Source organism: Saccostrea cucullata, unplaced genomic scaffold (assembly GCF_032062105.1).
Source record: "Saccostrea cucullata isolate Sc308-1 unplaced genomic scaffold, CSIRO_AGI_Scuc_v1 ctg1717, whole genome shotgun sequence".
NCBI lineage: Eukaryota > Metazoa > Mollusca > Bivalvia > Ostreida > Ostreidae > Saccostrea > Saccostrea cuccullata.
The window spans coordinates 40,983-57,454 of NW_026918318.1; the positions used below are offsets into that span (position 1 = coordinate 40,983).

The 16,472-nt window shown below is 32.4% G+C and overlaps 1 protein-coding gene across 4 annotated transcripts in view; it reads right to left on the reverse strand.

The window, feature by feature from the left end:
• The window catches only part of LOC134263053 (allatostatin-A receptor-like), a 72,134-nt gene that overhangs the window by 16,233 nt on the left and 39,429 nt on the right, over nt 1-16,472 (reverse strand). For 3 of the 4 annotated variants that reach the window (XM_062745372.1, XM_062745379.1, XM_062745386.1), the window contains exon 3: nt 6,807-6,839. Coding sequence is in view for 1 of the 4 variants with exons in the window: in XM_062745360.1 (XP_062601344.1) it covers nt 6,499-6,504 (6 nt within the window). In the remaining 3 variants the exon portion in view is untranslated. Of the gene's footprint in view, nt 1-6,498; nt 6,611-6,806; nt 6,840-16,472 lie in introns of those variants that run through there. The other variant, XM_062745360.1, reaches the window with a different exon arrangement.

Below are 16,472 nucleotides of genomic sequence, written 5' to 3' on the forward strand. Positions count from 1 at the left end.
TATGTGTTGCTTGGAATCCAGGGTTGTTCATCATTCTGCATTCACTCAGTCCTGCTCAAGCTTTCAGGAAAGTATGTTGTTCAACTTTAGAATCAAGTCGTTTAACAACTCAGTGATATTCATGATATTGTTAACTAATTTTGCATTGATTCATTTGAAAAAGTAAAGAAATGGTGACGAACTAGAGGTACTATGAGCAATGATCTCACTAAATGATACCCCCGCCTACCATATGAATATAATGGCAGTGTCCATGTTTTGGTATGGGAAACTCAAAATATGTGTCAGATCAAAAAGTAAATTGGGGGGTAACAATGGTAATAAAGATTCTGTGAAAGTTTCATCAAAATTCATTCAGTGGTATCAGAGGAGTTGCGGATAAGAAATGTGTACAATGTACCCCAAACAGACAGATGGACGGACGGACATACCGATTACTATATACCCTCCCGCTTTTCAAGCGGGGGTATAAATATGAAAGATAAGAATTTTTCTTAAAAGCTTTATAAAAATTTTTAAAGTCAAGAGCCAAAGAGCCATAACGCTCATCAAGACATCAAAATAAAGATGTTTGTCAATTGTTTTATAAGATTATGGCCTTCTGTATTTACATTAAAATGACCTATAATGTGGGCCCCATCTATGGACAAAGGGTTCATGACATAACATAAATCTTTACGACGTGGTGATGCTACGATAACAGTATTGATTACCTGGCCTTGTTTTTTTGTGATTTTGTAATTAGTGATAAAAATTTTAAGGTGTAGGTAAATTATTCAGGTATTTTTTTCCATTAAAGTATAAAATAACATTAAACGAATACAAGTAAAACTACACTTTGTGGGACCAAAAAATCAAACAAAAATTAAAAACAAATAAAAAACCAAAACAGATTTCATGTATTTCATTTATATTTTCTATTGAAAATGAAATACTCTACCACAAGAAATGTTTTTTAGAACTTATATTAATTTTTTGACCGATTTTGTGAAAAGACTGTCGAATATTTGGATGTTGAACAAATAAAATATCTCTCAAATAAAAAAAATCTTGGAAATGGCTTTAAGACTGTCCCTTATACAAAATTGAGTGAGGTCAAGATTATTAGGGATGGTCATGGTTGAAAAAAAAATTTACACACGTGAATACCTTCAATGTATAAGTATCATAAACAGTTTCAAATGCGAAGTGTGAAAGAGGGACAGACTCAGTGTCGGACTGACAGAAGTCAGACACAACAAACACGATGTACCCGGTAGATTGATGGCAAGGACTAAAAATGGATTTTAGACATTTTATGATACCAATTAACAAAGTGCGATTTGAGTTTTGTTCAAATATATGCTATGCGGAAGTCATGATTTTGAGCTTAAGCTTTTTGAAAGGATTTTTTTATCTTTCAGAAGAACAGAAAGATCAAAATTAATATGACTTATAGGACGACATTCCCATGTTGTGAAGCTACAAGAAGTTTTTGACCAACTGCCACCTAATCCCAACGGGGAGCTAAAACTGGCTATATGAATTGTATAAAGTATTTGCTGCGTTCTTTTATACAATGCAACATAGTCAGACCATTTAGTGACAAATCAAAATGTATTCATTATTAATGCGTTTGCTATAAGAGTCGTTCACCATAAAAGCCTCGAAATTTAAAAATAATATCTGAAAAAGAAAAAGAAGATTCCATCTCTAGAGAAGAAACCACTTTTTCGTGAGTTAAGAAAGTTGTCAAAGAAAACCCGTAATTTCATCTAATACGTCTTTAAGAACATAAAACGAGAGTAAAAGAAAATCATCTGAAAATTACTAGGCTTCTTGGTTTAGATTAAAGTAATAAAATGGACGCCAAATGCAATCAATGTCGAGTGATGTTCCCATCTCAAGAAGACTTACAAGGACATTACAAAGATTGGTTTGAAGCTCTTCTTTAGAGGAACCCTACCATTTCATTAAAGACTCTTATCGGTTTCATGCTGATTTATCTTTTTTTTTTTCGTCATTTAAATTTTACAAAGTGGTCCGCCAGAAGAGTAAAAGGAATCTAATATAGAAATTTAATGAAATTCATGTTTTTGGTTTATAAAGTTACAAAAAAGAGAGAAAAATGTCACCACAATTGAAGGGCAGGTATATTGGACTTTTTTCTAGAAAGAGACAAAAGACGATCGATAGCTATTTAGATTTTATCATCGAGTTTTTTAATATCCTTTATCAAATATTTAGACTTTTGTCGCCTGATATTAAAAGTCACTAAATACAGCTAATTATTGCTGAATCTCTCGGAAAATAAATCATTTTCGTAGATGGCTGCATAAAGATGAGATTAAGAGAGGTGGCATTAAAGGTTTAATTTTTTGGGTGATTTCATTGCAATTCCACACCTTTCTGCTCTAGGCGACATATTCTGCAGACACAAAATCAGAAAAATTTAAAGATTAAATCTTACTAAAGCCATGATTTGAATGTTTTTCAAATAAAATTTGTATCAAATATGACAAAGACAGATAAGGCCTGAAAACTTTGATCGATAGATTTGATGTACATGTATTTGATTTGGCCAGAGTCGGCAAAGAAAATTTCAAATTGAATTTTGTTGTACCAAAAATAACTGAAACCGGTATAAGAATTGGAAACTTTCAGCGATTGATTGTATTGTAACTGGTCAGTGTCTGTATACAACATGTATACATGTATTTATAAAGCAATTTTGCTATGACGTTTCTGCTGTAGATATTTGCAAGATAATCATATTGTCTTATTTCTAAAACTTTTTGCAAGCCAGAAATTGTTTAAAAGAATCTGCAAGTTTTACTCTCTGGACTTCGTATTGGATTTGTTTTTACATGTTTCTTTAAATTGCAATCTATTCTGATGAGAAGGGTGGATTTTATTATTAAAAAATTAGCAAATGAAGTTGGAAATACAAACTTAATCCTAAAAATAAAGATAAAGATAATAAACATCTCAGAGAGAACCTGCCATTTTGGTTTGTAGGCAGACGCATTTGCGTGTGAATTTTCCGAAGGTTATCTCAAAGCGCACATGAAATATTAATTTTTATTTTAAAAAAATATTCAAAGAAAGACCAATTATTCCTGCCAGAAAGTTCACATGAAATAGCAATACGTTGTTCAAATTTCACAAGTACAAAAATCCATGGGTATTGTGCTCTTTTTAAAACTTCTTCATCAAAAACATAATCATGCAATGTATTACAAAATTTATAAGTCGTATACAAAGATGAATTGGCCTTTTAAACGTTAATTGTTCATCGAAACGACTGGGTTTTTTGCAAAAGACATTTACACCGTGCCGCTTGGTAAAGCTAAAATCTTTTTTAATGGTATTAACGTTATGGACTCAACTTCTATGCCTGACAATGCAAATGTATATATTTTTTTCCAGAAATTTAGCCTTTATTCTGAGATACAATGGCGTTTATTTTATTTCTGAAATTGATACCCGCGTTTGTCCGGACTAATATCCACTGAACAGCACTTTCCATTGCCTAAGTTAATAACTATATTGTAAATTTTGAATAATTGATATGAAAGAAATAAAGAAACCTAGCTTCTTTTCAAAGAAGCGTTACATGTAAAGTATGTTCAATGCAAAATGTTTGAGTCTGAAAAAAAGGGGTAAATATTGATTGTTGAAACAAATGTTAATTCCGGATCCTTTCAAAAATTAAAAAAATGATATGAACCTCAGAGAGAATGAATGATAATTCAAAATAACGCAGATTTCTACCTAAAGACAGACACATCTCAAATAAAAACTATCACTACTCTCTCCTGCGGAACTTGTTAGCACATACACACTTGCATATGGCATTTTCTATTCTTTAATGTTTATTAAAAGAGTAAGGGATCATTTGCGGTCTGTAATGGCCCATACTGACCCTGGCGGATCATGTGCACTTTTTTTCGCGTGGCATATGTTTTTTAAGAAAGCCTTGCGCACGGTTTATTGTTAGTTTTTTATAATGTGTAAATTATATGATCATCCGGTGAAACAAAAGTCCTCGTTTATTTCTTACTACAAAGTGAATTTGAATGATCTCCAACTTCCTAAAGCTATTTTATTTTTAACTGGATCCCATCTTTCTTTGTGAACGATAACTTTTACGATATTTTCATGACTTAATTTTTTATAGCATGTTGCTCTCTCATAATTTTTTGCCAGAAATACACAATTCCCCCAAAAATTAACGGGAAGGAAAAGTCCTGTCTGAAACACAATCAAGCATTAAAACTTTAATTAACGATTGATCCTGTACACCAGGAATGTCAATTTTAAAACAAAATGAAGTTATCTTTTTCAATGTTCTATTGGATAACTGCAAGAGATTAATGCGATATTTGTTTTAAAAAGAAAATAGAGACAATCTTAAACAGTGAGTACTTCAAAAGTTTGAAATTCATTCATCATTTTCTTTAGTACCAAAAAATACCGGTATTTTAGATTCCTGGGAAATCTTGAAAGATACTCTCTGCACGTATTTTTGAAGTGCCTCAGTTCAGTTATTGATAAAAAATGATAGGTTAATATAATAAACCATAGCAAATTTTTATGCTGCCATCAGGTGATATTTTAACTAACAATTTTATACCAATAATTATTGTTAAGCTTTTGTTTTTTTATACTTAATTTTACTATGGAATTTTCCGTTTACCCCAACAATACACGTATACATGTGAATTATGCCGTGTGTGACCGATCAACAAGGGGTTTGCTTACTCCTCATACGCACCTGATCCCATCTCTGGAATTTAATATGTCCTGATCATTGTTCATTAAATTTTTTGTTTGTAAGTGTTTTTTGTTACATCAATCACTGTTTAATATTTAACATTTTTAATTATTCCAGTGAAAGCAAAAAAAAAAAAAAAAAACAAAAAAAAAACAGTGCACCACCCACCCCAATAAAATGCAATTGAGATATTGTGATGTTCCGTTTTTATTGGAACAGAGGGTTTCTTTCCCTTATACATTGTACATGAATCCTAGCGAATTTTCTGTGCGCCACATTTCCGCATATTGATATTACTATTGAGCTTAAAATGTTACGATTCCGCAAAACTTTCTTACTGTTTTTTTTTTAACAAATAAAAACTATTTCCATTTATGCTTGATAGTAATGTTGCTATCTCAATGCTTATCTTAATGAATCATGCCCATTTTACTTATACATTGTATGTTGGTTTTCATTGTCTTTTCACAGTATTGAAGTTGAGTAAAACGAATTACTAGCTATTAAATTCACACGAAATTATATACATGTACTTTACAAATTGTCTTAAAAACTGAATATATTTTGATTACTTCTATCTAAATCCATTGTACCACATCTTTTTTTGAAATATTGATACTAACGTCGGTGTATTAGCACTTTGATTCAGTTGTGCAAATAGCACTAAACGCGTCCGCTTAATCAAACATTCCCTTTATTCATGATTAATCAACAGTTTATTACCACGTGTATTCAGTAGAGCGAATCTTCTACGTTTAATATTGTAAAACATTTAAATTTTTTCTCCTTTTAGAACACATGTTGCACTATCCTCTTCCTGCAGATCGAGAGTTGAATGAAACATTGAATACATACTGAATTTATGACTGAGTGAATTGTGTTGTATAATCATTATATAACGTTCTTTCTTTTGTTGTGAAGTCCACATAAAGGGAGGGGGTTAACTATGAAATAACCATATGATATATTTAGATAAAATATGAGATAAATCAAACAAAAGAAAATCTTTTCACGGTTGACATGATATTTCAAAAGGCCTTTATTTTGTGTTCTTTTTAAATAATAATAAGACTTGTGTGTTAAAAAAGAAATTATACGAGTCGTTGTCTTTGATCCGATATAACAAATCAATTGTTTTTGTTCATTAACAGGAAAACATTATAATGTTTGTATTTTTAAATTGATTATTTAATAATGGTTCTCCACGAACTCATCCAAATGCTTTTGATCTTTCATACAATATAAGCTTATGTGATTTTGATCGAACAATATACTCTGCAACATTAAAAAAGGCACGTTTATAATTGATTAATTAACTTTTATCTATTGATTTATGGGACAAAATTACTTTAACTCATTGCTTACTTAAAGCATTTCAAAGACATTTTCCTCCATTCTGAAATATTATCTTTACAACAGTCTACAATGTACGTTAATTAATCGTTTTATTGACGAATAATTAAGATAATCTTTTTTCAATCACTTTCTCTTTCTCCAGTTAATGGTTCTTCTAGTAAAGGAAAACAAATCCAATACAACATCTTTGTTCTTAATTTATAAGTATCGGGATGAGTTAAAGTTGTGATATTTTTATTTTCTTATTGTAAAATACATGTTCCATGCACATACTTCTACCCTCCTCTTGTCAATATCATGAACAAGAAATCTCAAACTATAGCTCGCATTAAGTACGCATTAATTAGATAATTAAAATTGTCTTAGATTATTAAATATAGCCTTACCTCCATCAGTATGGTTAAATTCTCACATTAATGTCTGGTCACCGTTTAAGCGTGCAGTGCGTATGAATATCACTCGTCTATGTTCGATATTCTATTATCCCGATGCAGCATCGACTGCTGCCTATACTTAATATCGTGCTAAGCCAGACGTAGGACTATATTGCCCAATATTTATCTTTCATGTTGTCACTCATAATTAAATTATTTTTATGATAATCACACAAAATTAAGGGGTAACTGCATATTCAAACCACCTGCGAGGTCCTTAATTTTATGTAGAGAAGTGATTTCAAAAAACAGATACCTACCTGACTTGAGGAAACTTGTATCTTTTAGGTGATCTGTAATGATAAAGTAAAAAGTGGATAATGGAAACAATTATTGATCTGCAAACAATTTATTTACAGAATACCCTTCTTCATACATCAGGTGAAATTTGCATTAATTTTAGGCATTTGTCAATGAAAATGTTTCAAGACTATAATAAAATACAATTAGATGTGTATAGCATGCAATCCAGATTTATAAATGGATGAGCGTAAAAAAGATAACGGAACAAGGAAAAAAACATTAACAATATCTTATCATAATTCAAAAAGTATTCAAAGGAATCAATTTCTCTACAACATAAGATAGATTTTAGCGGAGAAAATGAAACAATTATAACTCATGTACCAAGACTTTTCCCTCATTATCGTCTCTCAGTTTTCCAGGTTGAAACCACGGGATTGTCTTGTAAATTTTTTAAAACTTATATAGCAATTAAAGACGACCCTCATAATAGCCTGAATCATAGATTGCTTATCTTTATTTCTGTCTTTGGTCGATGAAATACATCGGGAAAAGTAACAGTTCTCTGATAAAGGTGTTATTTCATGTATATTTCTCTGTATATTGCGGTGCTCTGTTTTGATCACGTCGGGTACAGAAATGTTTATTGCTATAGCATGCAGTAGAATCGTGTATTTTTCATGGTTATTGCTGTCAACTCAAGAAAAGTACATCGACGCATGTCAAGAACGTTAAAACAACTGGCTCCTTGAAGATGCAGGAATCCTATCCAACAAGCTCAAGAACTGCAGAATAGAGCTAAAGGAAGCCACACTTTTGCAAAACAGTGTCAAGAATTATGTATAAATCATTCAATTTATGTCATTGGTGAATTACAATTCTGTCAGTTTTACTCTGATTATGTGACCGTTATGAAATGGTTAGCTGAATTGTTCAATATGATCAAATATAATTCTTGACTTTCTGATAAGCTGAAGTCGAACAGTGTACATTGTATTCACAAGCAGTGACCTTTTAAGAATTTATTATTTTTCTTACAAAAAAGAATTATATTCTTCCAAATTAATTCGATTAGTTATGATAAGTTAGATCAGCTTTACCCTACCTCCACCCAGATAAATATAATAACCATGCAAAAAGTATTGAGAAAGGATAAGTAAATTATATATACAACTAGTGCTAATTGTAACGGGGACCGTTACAGATGTTCCCCAAACGCTCCCAAACTCCCTTTTGGTGCCATATTCCCTGTAAGCTTCATTAAATAAGACAAACTCTATGCATCTGAGATTTTAACAACATTTACAAAGAAGTGTACAAAAATCATTTAAACTTTAGCTTTGCACGCGTGCACATGTGAATGCATTTGCGTCATGACCATATCATCTTGTCTACACAATCTATATTTTTAATGCACTGAATGTTAAAGTATTTAATCCAAAATTATTTAAAAAATACGCTCATTCAAGTGTATGTTTGATTTTACTCATTTCACGTGCACGCACGTGCATACATGAGCATGGTGACCATACCTTCTTGTAGAAGTCCATTACATCTATCTATGTTCTAAATTCCACCTCGTTTGGGTGAAAACTAAGGGAGTTATAGCTGTTTAAATTTTCAGCCAATCAGATTGCAGCACATGTACACGCACGTGTATGCATGTGCATGGTGACCATACCTACTTGTAGAAGTATATTATATCTATCTATATTCCAAATCCCATCCTGTTTGGTTGAAAACCAAGGGAGTTATAGCTGTTTAAAGTTTCAGCCAATCAGATTGCAGCGCACGTGCATGCACGTGTTTTCATGATAATTGCTTTATTTCATGTTGTAGGATATCCTAATGCATGGCTATGTTCAAAATTTCAAAGGATTTCGTCAAAAAACAAGAAAGATATTGAGACTTTCGTTGCAGCCAATCAGAGCGAAGTGCACGTGCATGCGCGTGAGATCTTGCTATTTTCACCATGTCATCATGTCTATACTACTAATACATCCTCACATTATGAGTTTCAAAGCATTTCATATAACAAAAGAAAAGTTGTGGCTATATCTATTATATTGGTCATTTCACGTGTTGCACGTGCACGCTCTTGCAAGCACGTGCGCGCAAAATGACCTTGATTCCGCAAATCTACATAACATGTCTACTAACCCTAAAAAGGTTTTACCTACATCGGACGAACAGTTTACAAGATCATTCCTGGACAAAAAAGTTCCAGGAAGAAGAAGAAGAAAAATAATAATAACTAGAAAGTCTGCTATTGCAAGCAATAGCATATGTCGCCCCGTATTAGACAAGACTTTCATTTTTATCATCACTAAAACAAAAGTCCATAAGCTAAGTTTGAACAACCATTGAGTTATATCAGTCCTTTCCATTGGAAACGGAAGACCTTAATTCGGTACATCCCACTCATTATTTTTAGAATCGGTAGGAGAAGAAAGTAGTGCAGGAAAATCACAAGTTCCTCAATTTGCAGACTTGCATAAAAGAAATCTGGCAGATGTACTGAACTGAGCCTCATACTTGTTAATTGGCAGTATCTTTCCTATGATAAAAGCTTGGGAAATGTAATTTATGAAGAAGATCAGCCGAATTATTTTGTGTATTGTAACGCCAGTGAGAACTCTGAAATTTCCCTCTTTCACTTTCATTTTAGAGGTTCTACCGAAAAACGAATCTGACATGCCACCATCAGTTCGAGCATTTCTGCATTGCAGAGAGCTGATGTGTGTTATGAGATAATAAATCATGTGTGAACTTTCTCAGTTTAGCGGAATCATGAACATTTTCGGCGAGATGAATGTTTTGTATACAGTGGTGATCAATTAAGGCTTTGCGAACCATCAGGAGCGGATCAAAGAATTTATGAATGAATAAAAACTATGGAAATGACGTACCAATTTTTTAATTTATACTTGCACTATCTAATGAAATGAATAATATACAAGTGATAGATATACAAGAAAACGCGAAATGATAATAAATGTAGCTGACAATCGTTATTTTTTTTTTATATAGATAAAATAAAATATTTATAAATTCAAGAGACAAAACAGAAGGAGAATGAATAATGGCAAAATATCACATGACCGGAACTGAATTTTATGAATGAAGATTTTAAAAAGTTACTTGTAAGTTGTATATGTTATATCTGTGTATTCTACTTGGCTGTGTGCTTCATAAAAAGAGGGGGGGGGGGGCGTCTTGAACATAGTAAATAGCCATAACGTTCGAACGGTAAGTACTAGGGCTTTCGTATTTCAAATATGTAATCCTTGTGAAAAGAACTTTTATTGGATACGACGAACTTTGACCCTTTGACCTAGACCTTGGAGAACACATGTGTACATCTGAATCTTTTTTTCTGTTTCGTTTCTATGGCAACCGTGAGCGACTCATTACAATTATTTTGAAAGTAGAAATCACTTTGACACATTGCAAGGAATAAACATTGAAAGTTTCAAAACGATTGCCTGAGTAGTTATTGAGAAAATCGAAATTAAAGAATTTTAACTTTCACCTGGTTTCCATGGCAATAATCGATTATATGAAAATTTTAAATACGAGTTGCAGAACTACAGATACTAATCATTAAAATAAGAAAAGTTTCATGACGAACGTTTAAGGAACCAGAGAGAACACTCTCGGACAAAATTTGTCGCTTTTTACAGGTTTCCATGGCAACGGTAGACATATTGGAACTGAACGACCTCACTGCACAACTACAACCAGTGATCGTCCTTGAAGGAAAGTTTCAGGAAGATTGTCCCAGCCATCTCCGAGAAACAGCCTGGATAAAAAAAACATGCGTACAATATCAATATGTCGTCCCCGACTTCGTTCGGGGCGACATAATAAGAAACAGAGTAAAAACAATATGTTCCCCAACTTCGTTTGGGGAACATAACTAATATGATAATGTTCATTGAGAGACTGATTCCCGCCCAAACTTTTTAAATAGTGTTGTAATATTCAGTAAATCCCTACTTGCTTTCTCCTTGGATTATTTTTGAGTTTGTTGGGGGAATTTTCCCCTTTTTATTGTTTTTTTTTTCAAAGATTATTTAAAGGTAAGTTTTTTTCCCTATCTTTCAAATGGATGCCACAGGACCTATTCTTTTTCTCCATCGCACCAAAAATTGATTGAGAAATTAAAAATTAAGTACAAAATTAATACACCTTTACGCCCTTTAGACTCGGTGAATATTTTGCTCTCTGATTGCATATTATCGTATAGTCCTCAAACACAGCTCTGATTGAAAATGGTCTCTTGGCTAACCACTTTTTTTCGGATCGTTTAGTAATGACAATATTCGAAAAGAAGGAATTCAAAGTTTTTAGATGAAACTAATTTAAAAATAAAACAGAAATTAGAAAATTAAAGGAGGTTCCATTTTTAATCAGTCTAAAAAATGAATGTATTCTTTAAACGTTGCGCTTGGTTAATGTACAACCGGGAGAAATTATACACGTGCACCTACAGCCGTGATAATTAACTTTGAATTCTTTATGCACTTTTCGTGCTACAGCTCTCGTGGGGCACATGTTGATTTATATCAATAAAAATATAAGACCGCGATAGCTATTTTATTATGACGACTGCTAAACTATACCTTCAATCAAGTGAGACATTTTCTAAATTTTATTACATTTGGTGGTGTTGGATTTCTCTCCCCAATTAGTTTGCAGCTACATCGTTCTAACTATATTGATGTAACACCCTACAACATTGATTTTTTAAAAACCTGGAATCTGACGAATGTGTATTCGATAAAATTGAGAGATTGAATCATATATGATGGATTTACAAGTATAATTCTCACATTTATCACTGACAAGAAGATCATCATTTACAACATGGGAGATTGATAAATACCAAATACATGTATAAAAAGCTAATCTAATTGATCACTCTAAATATTGGGGTTTAAAACAGCTCACTGAAGTTCAGATCGCCCTGTAAAAACTGATACAAATTAATGTTCCAATGGGATTATACGGATTTCATCACCAATTACGGATGCATAGTTATTGAATAATAGTGTCAATGCATTGCACTTTCAACAGGAATGGGGTTATCAAAAATATTTCAGTGTATATTTTCAAACATTGTTTTTTGCATCATTATCAATCATAGAAGACAAAGTTTTACCAGAATCTTGTAATCTTGAAGAAAATCAAACATTTCTATCATTATTAGGTTTGTAAAAATGAAGTGAAAAGACTTTTTTTTACCAGTATTGATAAATGTTCTAGTTAATAAATCAAAATCTTCCTCTGTTATCGACATTCTTTACTTTAAAAAATTTACATGTCTAAAATATTCTGCTTGAAAAGCGTAGTATATAATTAAAATATCGTTTTTAAAAAACGGAAGAAATAAAAAATAAGATGCAGCTTATCGTTGATATTTGAAAAAAAACAATGTTTACGTATCCTATAATTCTATAGTTGTATCCTAAAGGTCCCCTGACGCGCAAGTCGACTTTCAAAAAATGAAAAAGCAAATACATTAGAAAAATAGAAAATTTATTGTCATAAATCCAGTAAAGCATACCAAATGAACAGGCAAAAATCCTAGGGTCAGTAATTTAATTAAGGAATCACTGTCTAGTTAGTGTAGTATGCCAGGGCATCAACGATAGTGGGAAACATGAGATAATTTGCATAACGGGCGCAGCCCGTTATGCATAAATTATCCCATGTTTCTCACTATCGTTGATGTCCCTGGCATACTATACTAACTAGACAGTGATTCCTTATATTTCCATTTCATTGTGAAATAAAATTGTAGATTTTGACTTTAAAAATGTAGACTAATCGATTTAAATTACATGAGGACTGCAATTCCAATAGTCCTCGCCCACTGACGTCAAAAACAAAGGCAGCCGCACGAGATTTACATGCATATTTGGCCTTTTAGCGTCAGACACAGACACAGATGCGCACGAGATATGCATGCATATTAGGCCCCCTTAGCTCCTGACCTATCGACCTGCCTAATTTACATTCCGGCAGAATTATCAAGAAATAAACTCCCCTAACTTTCAAAGAGTTATCACAGAAAAAGAAAATTAGAAATGGAAATATATAAATGTATATGAAATATTCTAGTACGTATATTTGCCAGATTCTGGGGTTCTCTTTTCATAGAGCTCCCAGAGATATATGAGTACTGATAGTAATATACCTGAAAAGGTTTTATGTAATTTACACGAAATGAACCAAAATAATCCTGTATCAGAGCAAGAATAAAGTGATAATATTCTACTAAATTATCGGTTTATACCGTTTACATAAATTCCTAGTTCGTTCCCTGGGATTTATACATCAATTCATTCCTCATCAAATCTAGACCTTGTTTGACGAAGATCTCAACAAATCAACTTACAGACCTCAGAAATAAACATAAAGGGTGCATTCAATCTTCAAGAAGACTTCCGGCATGTAACAAGAAATCAATGACAGTAGAAATTCTCGTATTGTAAGGAATAATAGAAGTTTTGTACATAATTGAGCTATGCTTAGAAATATATCATGACAAAATTTTTTCTGGGGATTACAGGTTTCTTCTTGTAAAATTTCCATGTTGTCTATAGAATGTCTGCATATTGGTCTATTTGGTGGTAACTCTGATAGAAGACTTCTAAATGTATGTCTAAGATAGATTTTTAACTTTACCTACATGTATTATATTTATATTATCCAGGAGCGATGGTTTGAAGAAATTTGAATCCTTACTGTAAACCCTCAGACATTTTCAAACTTTACTTTCCTAGAAGTAATTAGAGGAATAAAATGGGATAGCTTCACTTTATGCAGAAAATGATCGTGTTAATATTTCAAATAATCAATTATAAAAGCAAATACAACGTATCATGAAATACGAAATATAGATTTGAAGTATAAATTCCGTGCTTCCATTCCATTTCAAAAGTCTATTAACCGAAAAACAGGAATTTGTGAAATTGAATTTCATGAAATGAAGAATGTCTCTTTTGTCAATAACTCAAAGCCTGTTGTTCAATGAAAGTATTTGAACATATTCGATCAATTAATAAAAAAGCTGCATTACATCATGCCTCATCCTATACTCAACGAGAAACTGATTTTAATTTATCCATTTAAAAAAAAAGCCGTTATTATTATTTTTTTTTAATAAATTTAATTCTTAATATTTTTTTTTAATTCAACGTCAGATGAAAAGTTAAATGGTGCCCCTGGTCAAGGATAACAACCCCTTGGCCCGTAAAAGATTGTTTTTATGGTTTTGGGAAAAAAGAAAGCTCACTGAGGTCAACCAGAGAAACACAGAATGTATTTAAAATATCTTTTCACTGCCGAAATATGCCTGAAATATTGCCGACACGGGGTAACATAAATATCAATCAATCCTACCAAAACGATATGTTACGCTTCCGTTCTTAGAAGTAAAATGAAAGAAAATGTGAGCAAGTCGAAGTGCTGAAATTCCCGGAAAAATAAAGAAATCGAACTTTCCTGGTAAAATGCACATTTACACATTGTGTCCTAAATATCTGCAAAGTTTGACGAAATTGAGTGCAGCGGTTTATGAGGAGTTGTGCTGACAAACTGTTCATCTCTATATTCAAGATATAGCCAAAAATCTTTGTTGAAAAGTGCTGAAATTCCCGGAAATATGAAGGAATCGAAATTTTCTGGTAATATGCACATCTACACATTGTGTCCTAAATATTCGCAAAGTTTGACGAAATTGTGTGCAGTAATTTATGAGGAGTTGCGCTGACAAACTGTTCATCTCTATATTCAAGACATGGCAAAAAATCTAAGTTGAAAAGTGCGGAAATTCCCGGAAAAAATGAAGGAATCGGAATTTCCTGGTAATATGCACATCTACACATTGTCTCCTAAATATCTGCAAAGTTTGACGAAATTGTGTGCAGCGGTTTATGAGGAGTTGTGCTGACAAAAAACAGAACTGACGGACTGACTGACATACTGACTGACGGGTCAAAAACATTGTACCTCAGTTAACTTGTTGCCTGGGTATAATTACAGGTGTATAGACTCCTTCACGGTAGCTCAGACGGTAGAGCGCTCGCTCGGGAGATTGTGAGTTCGAATCATGGTCGCGACTGATAAAAAATGGGTAGCAACTGTTCCTCGCCAATGCGCTCAGCACATGAAGTGAAAATTGCGGGTCCTTCTGATGACGCTGAAAAACCAAGTTCCCTTCTCACTACTCAATGGCTCCGAGTGCCGAGCATGGGTCAAATTTTGAAGTCCTTCACTGGTAGATGGGGACGTCTCTACATGAGTGAAAAATTCTATAATTGGACGTAAAACAACATATACAATCAATTAATCAACAGGTGTGAAGTAAGGAACTGTGTGCTTGAGTTTATAAAGGTACTGAAGCTGATGACAATATCATTATATCTTGAGTTGAAGCTATGAATGGTAAACTGATCATCTAGGTAAGGGTAGGGATTATCGTATTACTGTTCAGGTTTAGATACAAGATACATGTATTTAATTACAATTATCGGCCTACAGAGAGATCTAATACAAAGCTTCGAATGTAAACACTGGCTTCCATAAACAGTTTTTCTCACATAACATTTCAATAATTTCCTTATACTGGTATATTGATTTTAAAAGTTAGGTTGGCACACAACCTAAGTAATCAAGTCATTCATATATTTTTCTGAAAATTACCATATTGCAGTAATATACTAGGTTCTAAAAAATAAGTTAATTGAGAAGTGCAATCTTAAACTCTTTCAAAAATAATTTAAAAAAAAAAAGGTTTCTTTATATTGTCTTAGATTCAAGATCCCATTGTATTACTTAAAGTTAAAAAGAACAAAACAAAAAACAAAAAAAGGAACATTATATTAATTTCTTGTACTGCGAAAATCAATATCTCAGAAAACCCTCCCTAGATACAACATGCACTAATTTGCACACGACATTTAATATTGGGTATCTATTTTCCTCCCTCTTCTGAATATAAAATTCAAAACAAATCAAATTTTCATTGAGAGTGATTTATATTCCTCAGATCATAAATTTCATATAAAAGGTTAATAAGGTTCATTTTATGCATTATATGGTACCGAAAATATAAAGATACCAAAAAATTAATTGACTACTAGCATGTGTCTCTAGCCATTTCACACAACATATAAAGTAAAAACAAAGCTTTCCATTACTGCAACAAAATTTCGGCTGTGTCCAAGATTTGAAAAACAAACTGTTATAAAATGTTTTAGAATTTTTCAAAAAAAGAAAAAAAAGAAAACAGGTCTGTTTGACCCCCGAAAAGAATCAAAATACACACCCCTCGATCTAAAATGTGTTTTTTTTACTTTTCAAACGCAGTTGTTATGATCTATATGATACTCAGTATATTTAATACATTAAGCTTTTGACCATTTTTGAGGACATTTCCAGGATATTGGAAAATGCATAACGTGATACACTGACAAGTGAGAGGCACTAAGGATTCAAGTGACATTATATAAATTGTCAACTAAATCTGAATTCCAAACAGCTTATATATTTGGAATTACAAGCCGAAAATGACCTTAAATGAACTTTCTTTCTCAGTAGAGCTACACTCCTCGTTTATTTCTGTTGAAAACGGAAAACCAGGAATTCTGATGAGATGATTTGTACATTTTACA